Source organism: Oncorhynchus mykiss, chromosome 13 (genome assembly GCF_057628025.1).
Source record: "Oncorhynchus mykiss isolate SJ-2025 chromosome 13, ASM5762802v1, whole genome shotgun sequence".
In the NCBI taxonomy this organism is placed as follows: Eukaryota; Metazoa; Chordata; class Actinopteri; order Salmoniformes; family Salmonidae; genus Oncorhynchus; species Oncorhynchus mykiss.
Genome location: NC_143034.1, coordinates 74,159,784 through 74,182,665, shown reverse-complemented (window position 1 = coordinate 74,182,665; position 22,882 = coordinate 74,159,784). Strand labels below are relative to the sequence as shown.

Genomic DNA, 22,882 nt, shown 5'->3' with positions numbered 1-22,882 from the left:
TGTGACTTGGACCTCCTATCAGGGATAGAGTCTCTGTGACTTGGACCTCCTATCAGGGATAGAGTCTCTGTGACTTGGACCTCCTATCAGGGCTAGAGTCTCTGTGACTTGGACCTCCTATCAGGGATAGAGTCTCTGTGACTTGGACCTCCTATCAGGGATAGAGTCTCTGTGACTTGGACCTCCTATCAGGGCTAGAGTCTCTGTGACTTGGACCTCCTATCAGGGATAGAGTCTCTGTGACTTGGACCTCCTATCAGGGATAGAGTCTCTGTGACTTGGACCTCCTATCAGGGCTAGAGTCTCTGTGACTTGGACCTCCTATCAGGGATAGAGTCTCTGTGACTTGGACCTCCTATCAGGGATAGAGTCTCTGTGACTTGGACCTCCTATCAGGGCTAGAGTCTCTGTGACTTGGACCTCCTATCAGGGATAGAGTCTCTGTTGATCTTTAAGGGTTCCAGGTCTGGTTACTGTGATGCTGCTTGGTGTTTAGGTTCCAGGTCTGGTTAATGTGATGCTGCTTGGTCTTTAGGGTTCCAGGTCTGGTTACTGTGATGCTGCTTGGTCTTTAGGTTCCAGGTCTGGTTACTGTGATGCTGCTTGGCTTTTAAGGGTTCCAGGTCTGGTTACTGTGATGATGCTTGGTCTTTAGGTTCCAGGTCTGGTTACTGTGATGCTGCTTGATCTTTAAGGGTTCCAGGTCTGGTTACTGTGATGATGCTTGGTCTTTAGGGTTCCAGGTCTGTTTACTGTGATGCTGCTTGGTCTTTAGGGTTCCAGGTCTGTTTACTGTGATGCTGCTTGGTCTTAAACCAGGTCTGGTTACTGTGATGCTGCTTGGTCTTTAGGGTTCCAGGTCTGGTTACTGTGATGCTGCTTGGTCTTTAGGGTTCCAGGTCTGGTTACTGTGATGCTGCTTGGTCTTTAGGGTTCCAGGTCTGGTTACTGTGATGCTGCTTGGTCTTTAGGGTTCCAGGTCTGGCTACTGTAAAGCATGTGGTGATTGAGTGATTTATTGATTGATAAATTGATTGATTGAGTGTGTATTTCTCCTCTTCCTATCAGATACTTAATCAAGTTCCTAGCCAAGCTAGGAGATTATCAGGACTCCAACAAGATGACTCCTGGTAACATGGCCATAGTTCTGGGTCCCAACCTGCTCTGGACCCACTCCAACGAGAGTGGGTATGTGTGCTGTCCTCCCTTCTCTCTCTCTCTCTGTGTGTGTGTCTCTCTCTCTCTCTCTCTCCCTCTGTCTCTCTCTCTGTGTCTCTCTCTCTCTCTCTCTCTCTCTCTCTCTGTATCTCTCTCTCTCTCGCTCTCTCTCTCTCTCTCGCTCTCTCTCTCTCTGTATCTCTCTTTCTCTGTCTCTCTCTCTCTCTCTCTGTCTCTCTCTCTCTCCTCAAAATACGCAACTTATCAGTCAACATTTTAGTGGTCTTTTGACTGTCTGCGGAGGGAACCTTGAAATACTTTTGAAGCATGTGGTTCACTTAACTCGGTAACCTATTGAATAGTCCCAAAAGTGCAAACTCCCAAGTTAAATCAAGTGCTGTCTCACTGAGTGTGTGTTGTTTCCAGGAACATGACAGAGATGATGACCACAGTGTCTCTTCAGATAGTGGGGATCATAGAACCCATCATACAGCACGCTGACTGGTTCTTCCCTGGAGGTGAGACACACACACTCACTCACTCACTCACTCACTCACTCACTCACTCACACACACACACACACACACACACACGCTCACTGACACACACACACTCACATACATGCACACACACACACATACATACCTGCAAACACACACACAGGCACACACTCACATGCATGCACGCTTAAACACACACATACACACACACATACCTGCAACACACACTGTCTTTAGGATCCTGACCTAATTGGATCCTCTCTCTTCCTCTCCTATAGATATTGAGTTTAATCTGACGGGCTGCTACGGCAGTCCTGTCCACACCAACCACAACTCAAACTACAGCTCCATGCCTTCGCCAGACATGGACCAATCAGAACGCAAGCTGCCGCATGACCATGGCAGACGCCCACTCAGCGTTGCCACTGACAACATGATGCTGGAATTCTACAAGAAGGATGGGTAGGCTGCTGCTGAGTGCAAGCTGGTCGATCCTTCCTCCCTCGTTCTCTCTCTCTCTGTTTCTCTCTTCTCTGTTTCTCTCATCACTCACTCTCTCTCGCTGTTTCTCTCTTCACTCTCACTCTATCTGTTTCTCTCTTCACTCTCTCACTCTCTCTGTTTCTCTCTTCTCTGTCTCAATCTCTGTTTCTCTCATCACTCACTCTCTCTTGCTGTTTCTCTCTTCACTCTCTCACTCTCTCTTCACTCTCTCACTCTCACTCTCTCTCTCTGTTTATCTCATCACTCTCTCACTCTGTTTCTCTCTTCACTCTCTCTCTCTTCTCTCTCCTCTGTTTCTCTCTCTTCCTCTCTCTCTCCCTCTCTCTCTCCCCCTCTCTCTCTCTCCCTCCCTCCCTCCCTCCCTCTCTCTTTCTCTCTCTCTTTTCCTATCTTCCTCCCTCTCTCTCTCTCTCTCTCTCTCTTCCTCCTTTCTCTGTCTCTCTCTTCTCATGCAGCATCTAAACCCACGTACTGTCACCCACTCCTTCTCTTCTCTCTGTTGGTTTTTTAAAGTCTTGAGCCAGAACCTCGAGGAACAGATTGCTAGTTTGTTAAAGACACACGACTCAGACAGAGTATTTACATAATGAACTAGATCTTTAAAGGTTTAACAAAGCATCTTTGAAAAAAAAACTAAATTAATTCTATGAAGGTGTTATGAATGTTTTCTGAAGGCGTCTTAAAGCCTTTAAAGGGGCACTTCTCCAGCACCAAACCAGCGTCTACATACAGTGTTTTCTGAAGGCTTCATAAAGCCTTTTAAAGGGGCACTTCTCCAGCACCAAACCAGCGTCTACATACAGTGTTTTCTGAAGGCTTCATAAAGCCTTTTAAAGGGGCACTTCTCCAGCACCAAACCAGCGTCTACATACAGTGTTTTCTGAAGGCTTCTTAAAGCCTTTTAAAGGGGCACTTCTCCAGCACCAAACCAGCGTCTACATACAGTGTTTTCTGAAGGCTTCATAAAGCCTTTTAAAGGGGCACTTCTCCAGCACCAAACCAGCGTCTACATACAGTGTTTTCTGAAGGCTTCATAAAGCCTTTTAAAGGGGCACTTCTCCAGCACCAAACCAGTGTCTACATACAGTGTTTTCTGAAGGCTTCTTAAAGCCTTTTAAAGGGGCACTTCTCCAGCACCAAACCAGCGTCTACATACAGTGTTTTCTGAAGGCTTTCTTAAAGCCTTTTAAAGGGGCACTTCTCCAGCACCAAACCAGCGTCTACATACAGTGTGTGAAAACACCGCGTCTCTGTGATCTGTGGTTAAAAAGTCTAGAAGCCCTTTAAAAAGGCTTTGTGACATCACAGGGTAGGTTTAAAGTTAAAAACAGTGATTTTCAAAACCGCCATTTATTTTCGAGCTCCAAACGTCACTGAGAATCTCATAGTGTTTGAAGATCACCTTTTTTTTTTTAAATGTTTAAACTTTTGATGATGTCATCGGGTAGAACTTAATACTTTTTTTTTCGACAAAACTGCGCCTTTTTCACAAAGTAGTGGAATAGCCCTTTAAGTGGTTGTTCATCTACACTGTTCTGATTTAGAGGTCTCAGTAGAACACAGAAAGAAGGTAGATCTCTGCCCTGTCAATCATCCTCTCACCCAGTTAGCTGTCAGCTTTATCAGCCCTCATCTAGAGAGGAGGGATACCTTAGGAATGCAAACACACATTATTTGAATAGTCTACACACACCTTGTTGAAATAGTCCCGGCCCGGTGAGTGGCACCGTCTCTATGGCAACACGGCGGCAGTGATAGAGGTTGCTTCTAGTTGCTTCTTCGCATTCTCCTGAGATCTACACACACATGCGCACACACACACAAACTCACACCACACACGCACACGCTCACGCTCACACCTAGCCTATCCTTCTCAGTCTGGAACGTCACCTGCCCTCCCTGACTCACCAGGTGGAAAATCACTGGCAGACAAGCCAAAATCCTCCCTCACAGAAATTGTCTCGGAGAACCAGACATTGGAGCAACGTTGGAGCAACGGCACAAGATCTGGGCAGAATAGCAGAATATCAGATTCTCTCTGACATTTAGAAAGGGGAAAACAGACAGACGACTCTCCCAACGAATCACAGGTTTGGGTAGGCGGGGTTTAAAATGTGGGCGGGAGTTATGCTCATGTTTAGCGAGGGCAACAAGCGGATACGGCAGTGATGTCTCCGCTGACCAGCTTCCCATTTACAATTCAACACCTCTGTCCCAACTGACGGCCCAACTTCTACAGACCTGTAAACCCGTAACGTTGGAACATTGAGGGAGGCAACCCATCTGTCACAGAGAGACTGTCACAGAGAGACTTTCACAGAGAAGACTGTCCAGAGAGACTGTCACAGAGAGACTGTCGCAGAGAGACTGTCACAGAGAGACTGTCACAGAGAGACTGTCCAGAGAGACTGTCCCAGAGAGACTGTCGCAGAGAGACTGTCGCAGAGAGACTGTCACAGAGAGACTGTCACAGAGAGACTGTCGCAGAGAGACTGTCGCAGAGAGACTGTCCAGAGAGACTGTCGCAGAGAGACTGTCACAGAGAGACTGTCTGGAGAGACTGTCCGGAGAGACTGTCACAGAGAGACTGTCGCAGAGAGACTGTCACAGAGAGACTGTCCCAGAGAGACTGTCCCAGAGAGACTGTCACAGAGAGACTGTCCAGAGAGACTGTCCAGAGAGACTGTCCCAGAGAGACTGTCCAGAGAGACTGTCACAGAGAGACTGTCCACAGAGAGACTGTTACATAGACACTGCCCAGAGAGACTGTCACAGAGAGACTGTCCCAGAGACACTGTCCAGAGAGACTGTCACAGAGACACTGCCCAGAGAGACTGTCACAGAGCGACTGTCACAAAGACACTGCCCAGAGAGACTATCACAGAGAGACTGTCACAGAGAGACCATCCAGAGAGACTGCCCAGAGAGACTGCCCAGAGACACTGCCCAGAGAGACTGTCACCGAGAGACTGTCACAGAGAGACTGTCCAGAGAGACTGTCACAGAGAGATTGTCCAGAGAGACTGTCACAGAGAGCCTGTCCAGAGAGACTGTCACAGAGAGACTGTCACAGAGAGACTGTCCAGAGAGACTGTCACAGAGAGACTGTCACAGAGAGACTGTCCAGAGAGACTGTCACAGAGAGACTGTCACAGAGAAACTGTCACAGAGGAGACAGACAGATTTACTTTCCAATTGATATATAATTTTGTCACCACACACTTCAACCCCAAACAGTTCTCCATGTGAGACGCTGGTAGAAAATACAGTTATTATCCACTCAGTAAATGATCAGTTTTGTAACTGCGGCGGTTATCGAAGGCAGGCTGTTGTTTCTGGACTGAGGAGAGTTGTGACGACGTGTTTGTCTCTGCTTGTGAGTCCACTCCAGAGAACTCAGCTTGGCTTAATTACTGTATTAACTAACGAGGCACTCATTTCCTCTTGGTAGGACAGTGCAGGCTAGTCATTTGGTCTGGCATGTCCCAATACCTCTGAAACCCTCTATACCCTGTCACTGTGAATCTCATCCCCAGAATACAGACTACACTGTAGCCCACTAGCCTTCCACACTAGCCACTTCTACTGGTCCCCTCTGTAGCCCACTAGCCTTCCACACAAGCCACTTCCAATGGTCCCCTCTGTAGCCCACTAGCCTTCCACACTAGCCCCTTCTACAGGTCCCCTCTGTAGCCCCCTAGACTTATACACTAGCCCCTTCTATTGGTCCCCTATGTAGGCCCCTAGACTTCTACACTAGCCCCTTCTATAGGTCCCCACTGTAGCCCCCTAGGCTTCTACACTAGCCCCTTCTACAGGTCCCCTATGTAGGCCCCTAGACTTCTACACTAGCCCCTTCTATTGGTCCCCTCTGTAGCCCCCTAGACTTCTACACTAGCCCCTTCTACACTCAGCACATTTCAATCTCCACACTAGTCACTGGTCTAGACCTCTATGTAGCTCCCTATCCATCTATGTAGCTCCCTAGCCCTCTATGTAGCTCCCTAGCCATCTATGTAGCTCCCTAGCCATCTATGTAGCTCCCTAACCCTCTATGTAGCTCCCTAGCCCTCTATGTAGCTCCCTAGCCCTCTATGTAGCTCCCTAGACCTCTATGTAGCTCCCTAGCCATCTATGTAGCTCCCTAACCCTCTATGTAGCTCCCTAGCCCTCTATGTAACTCCCTAGCCCTCTATGTAGCTCCCTAGCCCTCTATGTAGCTCCCTAACCCTCTATATAGCTCCCTAACCCTCTATGTAGCTCCCTAACCCTATTTGTGGTTCCCTAACCTCTATGTAGCTCCCTAACCCTCTATGTATCTCCCTAGCCATCTATGGAGCTCCCTAACCCTCTGTGTAGCTCCCTAACCCTCTATGTAGCTCCCTAGCCCTCTATGTAGCTCCCTAACCCTCTATGTAGCTCCCTAACCCTCTATGTAGCTCCCTAGCCCTCTATGTAGCTCCCTAACCCTCTATGTATCTCCCTAGCCATCTATGTAGCTCCCTAACCCACTATGTAGCTCCCTAACCCTCTTTATAGCTCCCTAACCCACTATATAGCTCCCTAACCCACTATGTAGCTCCCTAACCCTCTATGTATCTCCCTAGCCATCTATGTAGCTCCCTAACCCACTATGTAGCTCCCTAACCCACTATGTAGCTCCCTAACCCTCTATGTAGCTCCCTAACCCTCTATATAGCTCCCTAACCCACTATATAGCTCCCTAACCCACTATGTAGCTCCCTAACCCTCTATGTATCTCCCTAGCCATCTATGTAGCTCCCTAACCCACTATGTAGCTCCCTAACCCTCTATATAGCTCCCTAACCCACTATATAGCTCCCTAACCCACTATGTAGCTCCCTAACCCACTATGTAGCTCCCTAACCCTCTATCTAGCTCCATAGCCCTCTAAACTAGCCTCTGTGTATGAATAGAAAATTAACAGAATGTGTCTCTTACGTGCCTCTCGTTTCTTTGCCCCGTCAAAGCAGCATAAGGAAAATACAAAGGTACTGTATGGTTCCTCCTCTAGTCCTGACCTCCTCTAGTCATCACCTCCTCTAGTCCCCTGACACCTCCTCTAGTCCTGACCTCCTCCTCCTCTAGTCCCCTGGCCTCCTCCTCCTCTAGTCCTGACCTCCTCCTCTTCTAGTCCTGACCTCCTCCTCCTCTAGTCCTGACCTCCTCCTCTTCTAGTCCTGACCTCCGCCTCTTCTCGTCCTGACCTCCTCCTCTAGTCCTGACCTCCTCCTCTAGTCCTGACCTCCACCTCCTCTAGTCCTGACATCCTCCTCCTCTAGTCATGACCTCCTCCTCCTCTCGTCCTGACCTCCTCCTCCTCCTCCTCCAGTCCTGACCTCCTCCTCTAGTACTGGCCTCCTCCTCCTCTAGTCCTGGCCTCTTCCTCCTCTAGTCCTGACCTCCTCTAGTCCTGACTTCCTCCTCCTCTAGTGCTGACCTCCTCCTCCTCTAGTCCTGGCCTCCTCCTCCTCTAGTCCTGACCTCCTCTAGTCCTGACCTCCTCCTCTAGTCCTGACCTCCTCCTCTAGTCCTGCTCTCCTCCTCCTCTAGTCCTGACCTCCTCTAGTTCTGACCTCCTTCTCTAGTCCTGACATCCTCTAGTCCTGACCTCCTCTAGTCCTGGCCTCCTCCTCCTCTGGTCCTGACCTCCTCCTCTAGTCCTGACCTCCTCCTCTAGTCCTGACCCCCTCTTCTAGTACTGACCTCCTCCTCCTCTAGTCCTGACCTCCTCCTCCTCTAGACCTGACCTCCTCCTCCTCTAGTCCTGACCTCCTCCTCTAGTCCTGACCTCCTCCTCTAGTCCTGACCTCCTCTAGTCCTGACCTCCTCCTCTAGTCCTGACCTCCTCCTCTAGTCCTCCTCCTCCTCTCAACTCTCTATTTCTCTACAGTTTGTTTCATTTTTTAATTGTCTCGTCTGACCGTCTCTTGTTTTATGCGTCTCTGTCCCTCTCAGTATGGGTGTCCGGGTGATGGACACGTCCTGGGTGTCCCGTAAGGGTTCGTCCACCCTGGCCCGTAAGGCCTCGTCCACCCCTCCCAGTGTCCAGGGTCCAGGCTCCCCTGCTGACCACTCCCTCATCCTGGAGCAGCCTGGAGAGCTGGCCCAGTCTCCCTCACCCCCACCTCAACCTGGGGAGAGGGACCGGATCGGGTAAGTCCCCACCACCACCACCACGGAGGATTCCTCATCTCCACCTTCCTCCCGTCTTCACCATCACCATCATCATCATCTTCACCAGCTCTCCATGACTTGTCTTGAAGTGTTTGAGCCGTTGTTGTTGTTGTTGTGTTGTTGTTGTTGTTATATGTCTCACAGACTTGTTAAACTCCTCTCCTCTCTGACATGATTTGGGGTTCTTTCCTGTTGGCCTATTTTTCCTCATCGTCTGTCCCTCCACTTCACCGTTGTTGTTCAGTCTGTCAGGTTTCTGTCACTGTGAGAGCTAATGAAGAGGGGCTAGCTAACGTTCCTTCAGGTTTGAGAGGGTACACAGGTTTATATCCCACCGTTGTTGTCTAGTCTGTCAGGTTTCTGTCACCGAGGGAGCTAATGAAGAGGGGCTAGCTAACGTTCCTTCAGGTTTGAGAGGGTACACAGGTTAATATCCCACCGTTGTTGTCTAGTCTGTCAGGTTTCTGTCACTGTGGGAGCTAATGAAGAGGGGCTAGTTAACGTTCCTTCAGGTTTGAGAGGGTACACAGGTTTATATCCCACCGTTGTTGTCTAGTCTGTCAGGTTTCTGTCACTGTGGGAGCCAATGAAGAGGGGCTAGTCTGTCAGGTTTCTGTCACTGTGGGAGCTAATGAAGAGGGGCTAGCTAACGTTCCTTCAGGTTTGAGAGGGTACACAGGTTAATATCCCACCGTTGTTGTCTAGTCTGTCAGGTTTCTGTCACTGTGGGAGCCAATGAAGAGGTGCTAGTCTGTCAGGTTTCTGTCACTGTGGGAGCTAATGAAGAGGGGCTAGCTAACGTTCCTTCAGGTTTGAGAGGGTACACAGGTTTATATCCCACTGTTGTTGTCTGGTCTGTCAGGTTTCTGTCACTGTGGGAGCTAATGAAGAGGGGCTAGCTAACGTTCCTTCAGGTTTGAGAGGGTACACAGGTTTATATCCCACCGTTGTTGTCTAGTCTGTCAGGTTTCTGTCACTGTGAGAGCTAATGAAGAGGGGCTAGCTAACGTTCCTTCAGGTTTGAGAGGGTTCACAGGTTAATATCCCACCGTTGTTGTCTAGTCTGTCAGGTTTCTGTCACTGTGGGAGCTAATGAAGAGGGGCTAGCTAACGTTCCTTCAGGTTTGAGAGGGTACACAGGTTAATATCCCACCGTTGTTGTTCAGTCTGTCAGGTTTCTGTCACTGTGGGAGCTAATGAAGAGGGGCTAGCTAACGTTCCTTCAGGTTTGAGAGGGTTCACAGGTTAATATCCCACCGTTGTTGTCTAGTCTGTCAGGTTTCTGTCACTGTGGGAGCTAATGAAGAGGGGCTAGCTAACGTTCCTTCAGGTTTGAGAGGGTACACAGGTTAATATCCCACCGTTGTTGTTCAGTCTGTCAGGTTTCTGTCACTGTGGGAGCTAATGAAGAGGGGCTAGCTAACGTTCCTTCAGGTTTGAGAGGGTACACAGGTTAATATCCCACCGTTGTTGTCTAGTCTGTCAGGTTTCTGTCACTGTGGGAGCTAATGAAGAGGGGCTAGCTAACGTTCCTTCAGGTTTGAGAGGGTTCACAGGTTTATATCCCACCTCAAGTTTTCCTGAACAGTACATACGTACACGTCTTCTTTATTTAAATGTCACATATCATTTCACTCCACCAAGTCTCTGACAGCATGTAAACATTCAACCTCATCCCTGTGACGCGGTGTGGCTCGAGGTGACCTCTGTTGCCATGGCTACAGTGTTTTCTGCTGACACACACCGAGTGACTTTGACCGTTTTGTTTTCTACTCTCATCTCTTAAAACCGCAGCATTTATTAATACAATCCATCACCAGTTAATATCACATTAAAAGTGGCAGTCTGGGATTGATACATCCATTTTGTTCCTGTTTGAATTAATAATGGCTGCGTCCATGTGAAATGTTGCAGAAAAGTTGTTTTATAAAGATATGCTTGGTTCTGGCTTGTGATTGGCTTGTTCTCCTTCCTGCTCTGTTGCTCTTTCAGCCAATGAGATGAAAGGGTTTTGTGTCTGTCTCACACTGCCCTGGGCTGGCTGAGGGAACCCTATAACATTATATGTTGCATTTTTGTCAGAGTGGGCCCATATTAGAGTCATTAAGCATCTCAGAGTAGGAGTGATGGTCTAAGATCAGTTTAGCCTTTTAGCTCGTAATTATTATTATTACCTGAACAGGGTGACCTGATCCTAGATCAGCACTCCTACTCTGAGACGCTTTCTGAATGTGTGCCGTGGTCAAACATGAAGGTCAATCTCAGGCTACTCGATTCTGTAGAGGTCAAAGCCATTTGGGTTGTCCTCCCTTCCAGTTGGTTAAAGCCTGTTTCACCATGACTAGGCCTCTTGCAGTGTGAAGACACAAGGTGATCACAGAGGGAGTTTTACAGGCTCCACCCTCTTTTCTTTCCTTTGGGAATCCCCCCTTTTGCTTTGCTGTTCATTCTGCTTGATGTTTCTCTTCACAGAGCTGACTGCAGTCTGTGTGCTAAGCTTGTTTCACTGCCCGCCGTCCGCTTGCCCTCTCCGCACCAGAAAACAAACGCTGATTTTTAGTTTTAATCTGGATTAGACACTAACTACCAACCTAACGAACACCTCAGTAATCACAACAAGATAACCATCTCACCGCCACCACCACCACCACCGCCACCACCACTACTACCACCGCCACCACCACTACTATCACCGCCACCACCACTACTACCACCGCCACCACCACTACCACCACCACCGCTACCACCACTACTACCACCACTACTACCACCACCGCTACCACCACTACCACCACCACCACTACCACCACCACCACCACCACCACCACCACCACTACTACCACCACCACTACCACCACTACTACCACCACCGCTACCACCACTACTACCACCACCACTACCACCACCACCGCCACCACTACTACCACCACCACTACCACCACTACCACCACCACTACCACCACTACTACCACCACCGCTACCACCACTACTACCACCACCACTACCACCACCACCGCCACCACTACTACCACCACCACTACCACCACCACCACCACCACTACTACCACCACCACCACTACCACTACCACCGCCACTACCACCACCACCACCACCACCACTACTACCACCAACACTACCACCACCACCGCTACCACCACCACTACTACCACCACTACTACCACCACCACCACTACCACCGCCACTACCACCACCACCACCACCACCACTACTACCACCAACACTACCACCACCACCGCTACCACCACTACTACCACCACCGCTACCACCACTACTACCACCACTACCACCGCTACCACCACTACCACCACCGCTACCACCGCTACCACCACCACTACTACCACCACTACTACCACCACCTCTACCAACACTACTACCACCACTACCACCGCTACTACCACTACTACCACCACTACCACCACTACTACCACTACTACCACCACCACCGCTACCACCACTACTACCACCACCACCGCCACCACTACTACCACCACTACTACCACCACTACTACCACCGCCACCATCACTACCAACACTACCACCACCACCGCTACCACCACTACTACCACCACCGCTACCACCACTACCACCGCTACCACCACTACCACCACCGCTACCACCGCTACCACCACCACTACTACCACCACTACTACCACCACCTCTACCAACACTACTACCACCACTACCACCGCTACTACCACCACTACCACCACTACTACCACCACCGCTACCACCACCACTACCACCACCACTACCACCACTACTACCACTACTACCACCGCCACCACCACCGCTACCACCACTACTACCACCACCGCTACCACCACTACTACAACCACCACTACCACTACTACCACCATCGCTACCACCACTACTACCACCGCTACCACCACCACCACTACCACCACCACTACCACCACTACCACCACTACTACAACCACCACTACCACTACTACCACCATCGCTACCACCACCACTACCACCACTACCACCACCACCACTACTACCACCACCACCACCACTGCCACCACCACCACCGCCCTGTCTTCCTCCCTCTGTTCAGCTACAGCTACAGCTCTTTCTTCTTTGTTCTGTTCTTTATATACCTACAGCTCAGACGACGTGTCGCCCAATCGTCCGGACTCCTCTCATGTCTACCCTCCCCCTGGGCCAGGGGAGGAGCGGCCGCCCCCTCCATACCCCACCTCCACCCTACCCCACCCCGCCCCCCACCACTTCTACCCCCACCCCAAGGTCCTACCCTGTCCTCGCCCCGTGGCCCCAGGGCCAGAGTCCCAGCCCCCCGGCTCCCCTCCTCTCCCGCTGCGATGGTCTGGCTTCACCCCCCCTCTCCCGCCTCCCACCTCCTCCTCTTCCTCCTCCTCTTCCTCGCTTGACATCAACTCGAACCCCAAGCCCAGCTGCCTGCATTTCCCCTCCAAACACGTCATCCCGCACGGCCACCCGCTGCCAGGTGACATGTCGCTGCCCCCTCATGCTCCCCTGCCCCCCGATATGGGTAAGGCCTCGCCCCTCTACATGAAAACCCCCTTGGTACTGGCCCGTCATGACCTGTCCCTGGGCATGAGCATGGGCAACCCCCCTAGCTTGCTGTCCTCCGCCCCCCCGCTGTGGGCTACATGTCCCTGTGCCAGAGAGAGAGGACTCCCCAGGCTGACTAGGTAAATACAATGCCTGCCTGCCTGCCCCCCTCGCCAGTCCTGCCTACCTGCTGCCTGCCCTGACACTTAGACAGACATACATACAGGCAAACAGATGCAGGAGGGTATGGAGACACCACCCACTACACCACAGAGAGAGAGAGAGAGAGAGAGAGCAGAGAGAGAGAGAGAGCAGAGAGAGAGAGAGAGAGTGGGCTTACCAGCTCTTCTTCCAGGTGGCCACATGTCCTGTCCATGTCCTTTATCTTGCTGGCTCATATTTGTGTGTGTTTGCTGATCTCCAATCCCATATCTCAGAATCTGTAATTCACATTGCCAGGGGATGCCTCTCCATGGAGTTGCCTAGCAACTGAGGATGTTACTGCCTTTTGCATAGAGCAGAAAATAAATACATGAATAACACTGAATATGGTTATCTACAAGCATATTAATGTATTACTAATGTAGTTTAAATCATAGTGAAGGTTTTTCTGGTCAACTGATGCACAACTTTTGGATATTCCAAACATATAATTGTTTACTATATCAAGTCAATCAGAAGACCAGGAAGTCAATCAGAAGATCAGGAAGTCAATCAGAAGACCAGGAAATCAATGAGAAGATCAGGAAGTCATTCAGAAGACCAGGAAGTCAATCCGGAGACCAGGAAATCAATGAGAAGATCAGGAAGTCATTCAGAAGACCAGGAAGTCAATCCGGAGACCAGGAAATCAATGAGAAGATCAGGAAGTCATTCAGAAGACGTGGAAATCAATGACCAGGAAGTCAATCAGGAGACCAGGAAATCAATGAGAAAATCAGGAAATCAATCAGAAGACCAGGAAGTCAATCAGAAGATTGACTGGTAGACTCTAGTGACCCCTATACTGTTCACAGTGGTAGACTCTAGTGTCCCCTATACTGTTCGCCCTGGTAGACTCTAGTGTCCCCTATACTGTACCCCCTGGTAGACTCTAGTGTCCCCTATACTGTTCACCCTGGTAGACTCTAGTGTCCCCTATACTGTTCACCCTGGTAGACTCTAGTGACCCCTATACTGTTCACCCTGGTAGACTCTAGTGTCCCCTATACTGTTCACCCTGGTAGACTCTAGTGTCCCCTATACTGTTCACCCTGGTAGACTCTAGTGTCCCCTATACTGTTCACCCTGGTAGACTCTAGTGTCCCCTATACTGTTCACCCTGGTAGACTCTAGTGTCCCCTATACTGTTCACACTGGTAGACTCTAGTGTCCCCTATACTGTACCCCCTGGTAGACTCTAGTGTCCCCTATACTGTTCACCCTGGTAGACTCTAGTGTCCCCTATACTGTTCACCCTGGTAGACTCTAGTGTCCCCTATACTGTTCGCCCTGGTAGACTCTAGTGTCCCCTATACTGTACCCCCTGGTAGACTCTAGTGTCCCCTATACTGTTCACCCTGGTAGACTCTAGTGTCCCCTATACTGTTCACCCTGGTAGACTCTAGTGACCCCTATACTGGTCACCCTGGTAGACTCTAGTGTCCCCTATACTCACTGAAGTATACACTGTCTAGTGACCCCTATACCCTCTGACGTACACACTGTCTAGTGACCCCTATACTCTCTGAAGTACACTCTCTAGTGACCCCTATACCCTCTGAAGTACACACTGTCTAGTGACCCCTATACCCTCTGAAGTACACACTGTCTAGTGACCCCTATACCCTCTGAAGTACACACTGTCTAGTGACCCCTATACCCTCTGAAGTACACACTGTCTAGTGACCCCTATATAGGTGTTGAAGGCCTGGTGTGATGGGAGCTATTATTATTATTATCAGTCAGATACTACAGCAACACAACAGACCCAGATACTACAGTATGTAGTAGGTTGGAGCAACACAACAGACCCAGCTACTATGTAGTAGGTTGGAGCAACACAACAGACCCAGCTACTATGTAGTAGGTTGGAGCAACACAACAGACCCAGATACTATGTAGTAGGTTGGAGACCACTGACATTGATTAAGGTTATTTGATGATGATGATGATGATGATGACAATTAAGAAGGGCTCCCTTATAAAAGAGACCTAATTCTCAGTGGACCCTGTTAAAATAATGGTCAAATAAATGAAGAAGAAGGACATTTTCTGTAGCGATGATGTTGCGATGTAGTTTGACATGCATCTATCTATAAGTGGACAGTGACAACAGCCTAACATCCTCTCTCCTTCACCAGTACACTGAGGAGTAAGGAGAGCTCTCCAGTGATTGGTCACAAGGGGGTGCAGGTGGCAGGTCCGACGGTGCCCCCTGGTGTTGGCCAGCAGAGCTGCAGCCAGTCGCCCCACTCCACAGAACACAGCCCACACACCATGCGCAAAGGTCAGCGGTTCAACGTCACAGTCGGATCCATATCTTTTGGATTCTTGTTGTTTTACCTAGACAGCAAATGTTTGACTTTGAGCGGGTTCTAGAAGGATTCATAGTAAACCTGTTGCTGGATTAAGTCCTAAACACGTTCCATGTAGATTCTCCATTCAACATGGTCCAGAAAACAGACACTTCATGTATTATACATGTCTAATCTAATTTGTTGGTTATCAAAATGTTTATATTCATTTGTTTTACTGTATAATACTGGGGTTGGAACCAAAATTATTTTTCCAATTGTTTTTGTCCTGAACTGAATCATTTGGGGCGGCAGGGTAGCCTAGTGGTTAGAGCGTTGGACTAGTAACCAGAAGGTTGCAAGTTCAAACCCCCGAGCTGACAAGTTACAAATCTGTCGTTCTGCCAGTTTATGTCGTTCCTTTATACATTTAGCTCGACATTAAATTACTTCACCAATCAGTGCGGATAGAGAAGCTTGCTGCGGAGCGAGTAAGCAATTTAATCTGAATCGGAAAATAGTTAAGAGCAAATTGTATTTTGCCGTAACAGCATGGTTTAATCATAATGAAAGAGAAACACACACACACTGTGCCAGTCACAGCGTAGGGCACAAGATGCAACTGAAATGTTGAGGGTGAGGAGAGAGTGAGAGATGATGGAGGAAGCTTGCTTTGAAGCGCTGGCCATCTTGTTATGACATGCATTATCTGAATTAGGCTCAAATAAATGATGCCTACAGAGGAGAGCCTTCTATGGAGGAACGTAGCAAGCTAGCTAACAAGCTTGTGTGTGCAGAGCAGCACTAGATTTAAGAACACGTCTTACCTTCTTATGGTTAATAAATCCAATGTGAAACACGGTAACAATAGTATCCTTAACCAACGTTGAAAAGTCAATCCATTCTTCTCCAATTCTGAATCATGTTTGTAACATTGTCAGTAGGCTACAGTACCTGCTTCAGAGGGGAGGGGCAGGTAACCTACATACAGCCCCACCCACTGGAAAGGATTTCCAGCTGGCAGGCAGACGCTGGAATAGGTTTCTGAGTGACAGAGTGAGGGCTTTGCATAGGCGCTTTGTTGCGATTTTTGTGGGAGTAGGAAAAAAAATGCCCGGAACGTAAAATAACGTTATTAACCGGTTCCCCATGTTTTTAAAATAATGGTTCTGTTCCGGAACAGTATAGATCACTTTTGTTTTTGGTTCGGGTTCTGTTCCTCAAATAATTTCTTTATTTTCCGGTTTTTGGTTATTTTCCCTGAACCGGTTCCAACCCCTGGTATAAAGAGAGGCTTAGTTTTAGATGTGTTAATATACTTTAGATATTCATGTTAACTCTCTTCTTTTCTGTCTCCAGGCTCTAAGAAGCCGGCCCCTATCCCTCCAAAGGTTCCAGCTGGGTATGGCCAGTCAGGTTCTGGTGGGATTTCGGACCAGTCCACAGGTCAGCCGTCGCCGGTCAGCCTGTCCCCCACCCCTCCGAGCACCCCCTCGCCCTATGGACTGGCCGGTCCCCCACAGGCCCCTGGAGGACTAGGGGCCTCCTCCCCTGGTCAGACCCCTCTCTGTGGTTCCCTAGGGTCCCTGGGGTCCCTGTCCTCCCCCCCTTCTCTGACCGGCACGCTGGGCAAGTCTCGGCCCACCCCTAAGCCCCGGCAGAGGCCCAGCCTGCCCCCTCCTCAGCCGCCCACCGTTCCTCAGCCGGGGGCCACCCCTGTTGGCCCTGGGCCCCTGGAGCAGGGCATCCTGGACGGACTGTCCCCCGGGGAGAGCATGTCCACAGGTAAACAGCATGATGATCACGTAACCACGGCAACGACACCACCACTACCACCGCAGGTGGGGTCAGGGACGATGCAGCCGCGCCCGGCTCTCAGACTGGCTGTGGCGCTGTCCAATGGAGACGGTGGACAGGTGTAGCTAGTAGGACTAGGGAAATCAGCATCCTATCACTACTGACTCACCCGTTCTATAAAATAATGTGTTATTGAATAACGGTGGCCTTTATTTAGACAGACAGAGCGAAGTCGTCCCGAGAAGAACAATATCTTGTAAATATTAAGATTTTGTTGTACATTGTAGAGAGAAAACTACACTATGTATCCATTGCTTGTGTTATGTGCTGATGTTTCTAAGTATTGTGAGGAAACATCAGGGAAGCATAGCGATGTCCTGCTTGTATGGAAGTTTCCATTAGATTCATCATGTGCTTCCTCTCTGTTTATCCCTCATACAGTACGCCAGAGCTAGGTAGGTCCCAGGCTTACACGCATAGAAATAGAATGACTAGAACAGAACAATCCCCCTCATACCATGGCAATTTGACAGTGTATTCACCGTCATTTGGTGGCGTCGTGCGTTGTTATGAACGCCTCAGCCATTGTGGTGCCTGAAAGTCCAGTGATGCCCAGTCATTCTGAATGGAGGCTAATGACTGTTTAGTCTAAATTACACTATAGATTACACCATAGTGGCCTGGAATTACACTATAGATTACACTATAGTGGCCTGGAATTACACTATAGATTACACTATAGTGGCCTGGAATTACACTATAGATGACGCTATAGTGGCCTGGAAATACGACGATATTGCTAAAGTCAGCAAATAATTAGTAGGAAACGAGTTTGCCATCATTAGGATGTCGTCAAATTCACTTTAGAGAGATTAGCTATCAGAGTTAGTCAGAAATGTCTAGCAATGCTAACGTTAGCTAGCAAAAACCCAGGACTGTCCCTCAATCTCAGCCAGCTAGGTAAAGTTATATTGCATCTAAGGTCATTCTGGCTTCATCACAGTGATAAGAAAAGGTTTTCTTACTAATAGCTTGTCTCCTTTTGAAATATCATTGGGTTTCCCAAGCCCAGTGTAATGCACTTTAGGCTAGATCTTCATCAGTGCCCATTGACAATGCATTGACCTTCAGTAGGGCACCAGGGCTCAAGAGAATCTTCATAACGATGTTGTGACGCAACGTGGATTCATGAATATAGCCAACATTGTTCCACTCATCATGGAATGTTGACTGGAAAGGGGAATGTCTATTCTAGTCATTCTAATTCTATGCTTACTCTCTCAGGACAAACATGGCTCATTCTAGGCTGGTCCCAGACCTGTTTGTGCTCTTACCAACCCCATTGCACATTGGCAAGCAATTCCACAAGGAGTTGGCACGAGAGCAGAAACAGACTGGCAACCAGGCTTATTGAAGAAGTGGTCACTCAGATAGGCCTACTTCTTGTCTGATGTCATAATCATGATCTGAGGTGTTCCATAGAAATCTAATTCTAATATTCTATGAGGTTCTCTGTTCTACCTGTCAGTATCAATACCAGTCATTCTCTCTGTGTCCCTGTGTTCTATTCATGATTCTCTTGTTCCCCTGCTCTGCTCTACCTGCTACTATGTTGTGTACCAGCCGTGTGAGGCCAGGGGAGTCAGTGTGGTGTGGGCTAAGTGTGAGGGGGCCGTTTAGGGTAAGCCAGATTTGACCTCGCCCGCCAGTAACGTTACCGTACTACGCTCCATCTCTCACCGCTCCGCCCGCCTCGCCCCGCCTGGCCTGGTGCTGTGGCTGCCTCTGGGTTCTCCTGCAGCCTGCTTCATGCATACATCTTGTACCTGTTAGCTAAACAGCTAGCTATCAGCCAGCCATGCTAACGCTAGCTAGCTGCCCCATTCTGTTTGTGTCACAGTATCAGCCATGCTAACACTAGCTATCTGCCCAATTCTGTTGGTGTTACAGTATCAGCCATGCTAACAGTAGCTAGCTGCCCCATCAGTGGGTTTACAATATCAGCCATGCTAACGCTAGCTAGCTGCCCAATTCTGTTGGTGTTACAGTATCAGCCATGCTAACAGTAGCTAGCTGCCCCATCAGTGGGTTTACAATATCAGCCATGCTAACGCTAGCTGCCCAATTCTGTTGGTGTTACAGTATCAGCCATGCTAACAGTAGCTAGCTGCCCCATCAGTGGGTTTACAATATCAGCCATGCTAACGCTAGCTGCCCAATTCTGTTGGTGTTACAGTATCAGCCATGCTAACGCTAGCTAGCTACCCCATTCTGTTGATGTTACTTTAGTCGGCATGCTGTTGTTCAGACTGTACGTACTGTATGCATGGCTTATGGACTTCCTAGAGCGCATCACGTACACTGCAGCGCTCACCATTGCAGACGCCGTCGGTTCCCCCGAAGGTCCATCCATGGTTAAAACGCTTCGGCCCTTTTTACCATCCCCATGGCAACAAACATCGCCCCTGCTACAGGACAGGCGTGTGGGCTCCACAGGTAACCCCCAGGTGACCTCCATCCCAGACCCATGGCTTCAGGACAGACCCATCTGTTTCACTGCCTTCCCTCTGACAGCATCGCCTCCTGCTCAGTTTGTTTCACTGCTTTCCCTCCAGAGGTCATGTTATACCTACTAGCCCCGTAACACAGTATGACTACCTCCCTGTTATAGACCTAGCTTCTCCAGAGGTCTCTGGTGTTATACCTACTAGCCCAGTAACACAGTATGACTCCCTCCCTGTGTAGAATGTGTCAGAGACCAACATACTTACCTGCTGCTGCTTTGTTCAAACAGCAACAACAGTTTTTTCTGACTCAAAAAACTAAATTTCCTTTCTGCTTTATTCCTTTTTTTACACACCATCATCACCTCCTCCTCCTCCTCTTCATGCTTCTCTTCACCACCACCACACCATAATAATCACATCCCACCTCTGTCACCATGCCAACCCGCTAACCATGCCATCATTAGATTACTTCAATTATGAAATCCCCTCCATCAATGTGAACCTGGACAGCCTCATTGACGAGTTCAGCGGTGCTGCCCCCTGCAGGCGCTACGGAGCGGTGACACACTCTCCTCCCCCGCGGAGAGACGATAACCCCGACCACGACCCCTACGCCGTGCCTGAGGACGACGAACCCCAGGACACCACCTTATGACATCGTTACTGACATCGTTACTCTGAGACAGCGCTATGATGTGACATCATCAGAGCTTGCCCGAGGCTGGCACCGTGGCGCTCCTACATCCAGCTAGCTGTACATACTGTTAGAGACTGTAATGCTCGCTCGCTCACACCGCACTGCCACGACGCTCCCAGACAAAACAAACAAACAAAGCTTCTTCTTATACACCACAATGCTCACCTGACCTTTGACCTGAAACTCCAAGTCTGAACAATGACCTCTGACCTGGAACTCCAGGACTGAACCTTGACCTCTGACCTGAAACTCCAGGTCTGAACCATGACCTCTGACCTGGAACTCCAGGACTGAACCTTGACCTCTGACCTGGAACTCCAGGACTGAACCTTGACCTCTGACCTGGAACTCCAGGACTGAACCCCCCTCCCTCACATTATGCTATACCTGCAGGCTGCAAGCAAAACTCATCTCTTAGAAATACTACGCAAATAGTAATGTAAACTCAATGTGAGCAAACAATAACACACCACATGCCATATAGAGGAGGACCAGTTGCCTTTGGAAGGAAGAAGACATATGGATTATATGGAGGAGTATTAAATGCCATGTTCAGTATTATATTTTTGCTTTGTGGATACTACAGTTTTTTCCTCTCTTTGAAACAGTGATCAGTATTTTTTGTGACTTTTTAAGTAATTTTTTTGCCTTATATGAAAAGCCTGCACTTAAATTGCAATACATGCATCGCATACTCACAAATAGTTTGGCCTGACCCTAAAGGAAAGAAACTCTTAACCTGACTGGTTGGGTAGATGTGTGGGTAAAGTGGGTCTGACTGGTTGGGTAAAGTGGGTCTGATTGGTTGGGTAAAGTGGGTCTGATTGGTTGGGTAAAGTGGGTCTGATTGGTTGGGTAGATGTGTGGTTAGTGGGTCTGATTGGTTGGGTAGATGTGTGGGTAAAGTGGGTCTGATTGGTTGGGTAGATGTGTGGTTAGTGGGTCTGATTGGTTGGGTAGATGTGTGGGTAAAGTGGGTCTGACTAGTTGGGTAGATGTGTGGTTAGTGGGTCTGATTGGTTGGGTAGATGTGTGGGTAAAGTGGGTCTGATTGGTTGGGTAGATGTGTGGGTAAAGTGGGTCTGATTGGTTGGGTAGATGTGTGGGTAAAGTGGGTCTGATTGGTTGGGTAGATGTGTGGTTAGTGGGTCTGATTGGTTTTGTAGATGTGTGGGTAAAGTGGGTCTGACTGGTTGGGTAGATGTGTGGATAAAGTGGGTCTGATTGGTTGGGTAGATGTGTGGTTAGTGGGTCTGATTGGTTGGGTAGATGTGTGGGTAAAGTGGGTCTGATTGGTTGGGTAGATGTGTGGGTAAAGTGGGTCTGACTGGTTGGGTAGATGTGTGGGTAAAGTGGGTCTGATTGGTTGGGTAGATGTGTGGGTAAAGTGGATCTGATTGGTTGGGTAGATGTGTGGTTAGTGGGTCTGATTGGTTGGGTAGATGTGTGGGTAAAGTGGGTCTGATTGGTTGGGTAGATGTGTGGGTAAAGTGGGTCTGATTGGTTGGGTAGATGTGTGGTTAGTGGGTCTGATTGGTTGGGTAGATGTGTGGGTAAAGTGGGTCTGATTGGTTGGGTAGATGTGTGGGTAAAGTGGGTCTGATTGGTTGGGTAGATGTGTGGGTAAAGTGGATCTGATTGGTTGGGTAGATGTGTGGTTAGTGGGTCTGATTGGTTGGGTAGATGTGTGGGTAAAGTGGGTCTGATTGGTTGGGTAGATGTGTGGGTAAAGTGGGTCTGATTGGTTGGGTAGATGTGTGGGTAAAGTGGGTCTGATTGGTTGGGTAGATGTGTGGGTAAAGTGGGTCTGATTGGTTGGGTAGATGTGTGGGTAAAGTGGGTCTGATTGGTTGGGTAGATGTGTGGGTAAAGTGGATCTGATTGGTTGGGTAGATGTGTGGTTAGTGGGTCTGATTGGTTGGGTAGATGTGTGGGTAAAGTGGGTCTGATTGGTTGGGTAGATGTGTGGGTAAAGTGGATCAGATTGGTTGGGTAGATGTGTGGTTAGTGGGTCTGACTGGTTGGGTAGATGTGTGGTTAGTGGGTCTGATTGGTTGGGTAGATGTGTGGGTAAAGTGGGTCTGATTAGTTGGGTAGATGTGTGGGTAAAGTGGGTCTGATTGGTTGGGTAGATGTGTGGGTAAAGTGGGTCTGATTAGTTGGGTAGATGTGTGGGTAAAGTGGGTCTGATTGGTTGGGTAGATGTGTGGTTAGTGGGTCTTCAGGGTCATGGTGTGTAGTGTACTGTATTCCTAACAGGGTAATATGATAAGAGAGTTATTAGTCTTAGTTTTCTGCACACTATAGAGATGACGATGAACAGAGTCCATTAAATAATGCAGTATGAAATGCATAACTAACCCTATTCTGCGGAGGGTTTGGATCCATTCCATTTCAATTCAGTCAATTTAGGAAGTAAAAACTGTTTACTTTCTGAATGAATGAATTGAAATGGAATGGACCCCA

General features: G+C 48.9%; 1 protein-coding gene across 7 annotated transcripts in view; it reads left to right on the top strand.

Moving 5' to 3' along the window:
• Positions 1-20,979, top strand: part of LOC110511316 (rho GTPase-activating protein 44) — a 107,235-nt gene extending 86,256 nt beyond the window's left edge. Inside the window, exons 14-22 of one of the 7 annotated variants that reach the window (XR_016486109.1) lie at positions 1,069-1,188; positions 1,585-1,676; positions 1,937-2,120; positions 7,154-7,174; positions 8,142-8,339; positions 12,491-13,060; positions 15,263-15,408; positions 16,775-18,893; positions 20,184-20,979. Coding sequence is in view for 4 of the 7 variants with exons in the window: in XM_090197603.1 (XP_090053729.1) it covers positions 1,069-1,188; positions 1,585-1,676; positions 1,937-2,120; positions 7,154-7,174; positions 8,142-8,339; positions 12,491-13,060; positions 15,263-15,408; positions 16,775-17,200; positions 20,184-20,374 (1,948 nt within the window). In the remaining 3 variants the exon portion in view is untranslated. The remainder of the gene's footprint in view (positions 1-1,068; positions 1,189-1,584; positions 1,677-1,936; positions 2,121-7,153; positions 7,175-8,141; positions 8,340-12,490; positions 13,061-15,262; positions 15,409-16,774; positions 18,894-20,183) is intronic. The other 6 variants (XM_090197603.1, XR_016486110.1, XM_090197604.1 and 3 more) reach the window with 6 other exon arrangements.
• Positions 20,980-22,882: the final 1,903 nt, after the last annotated feature.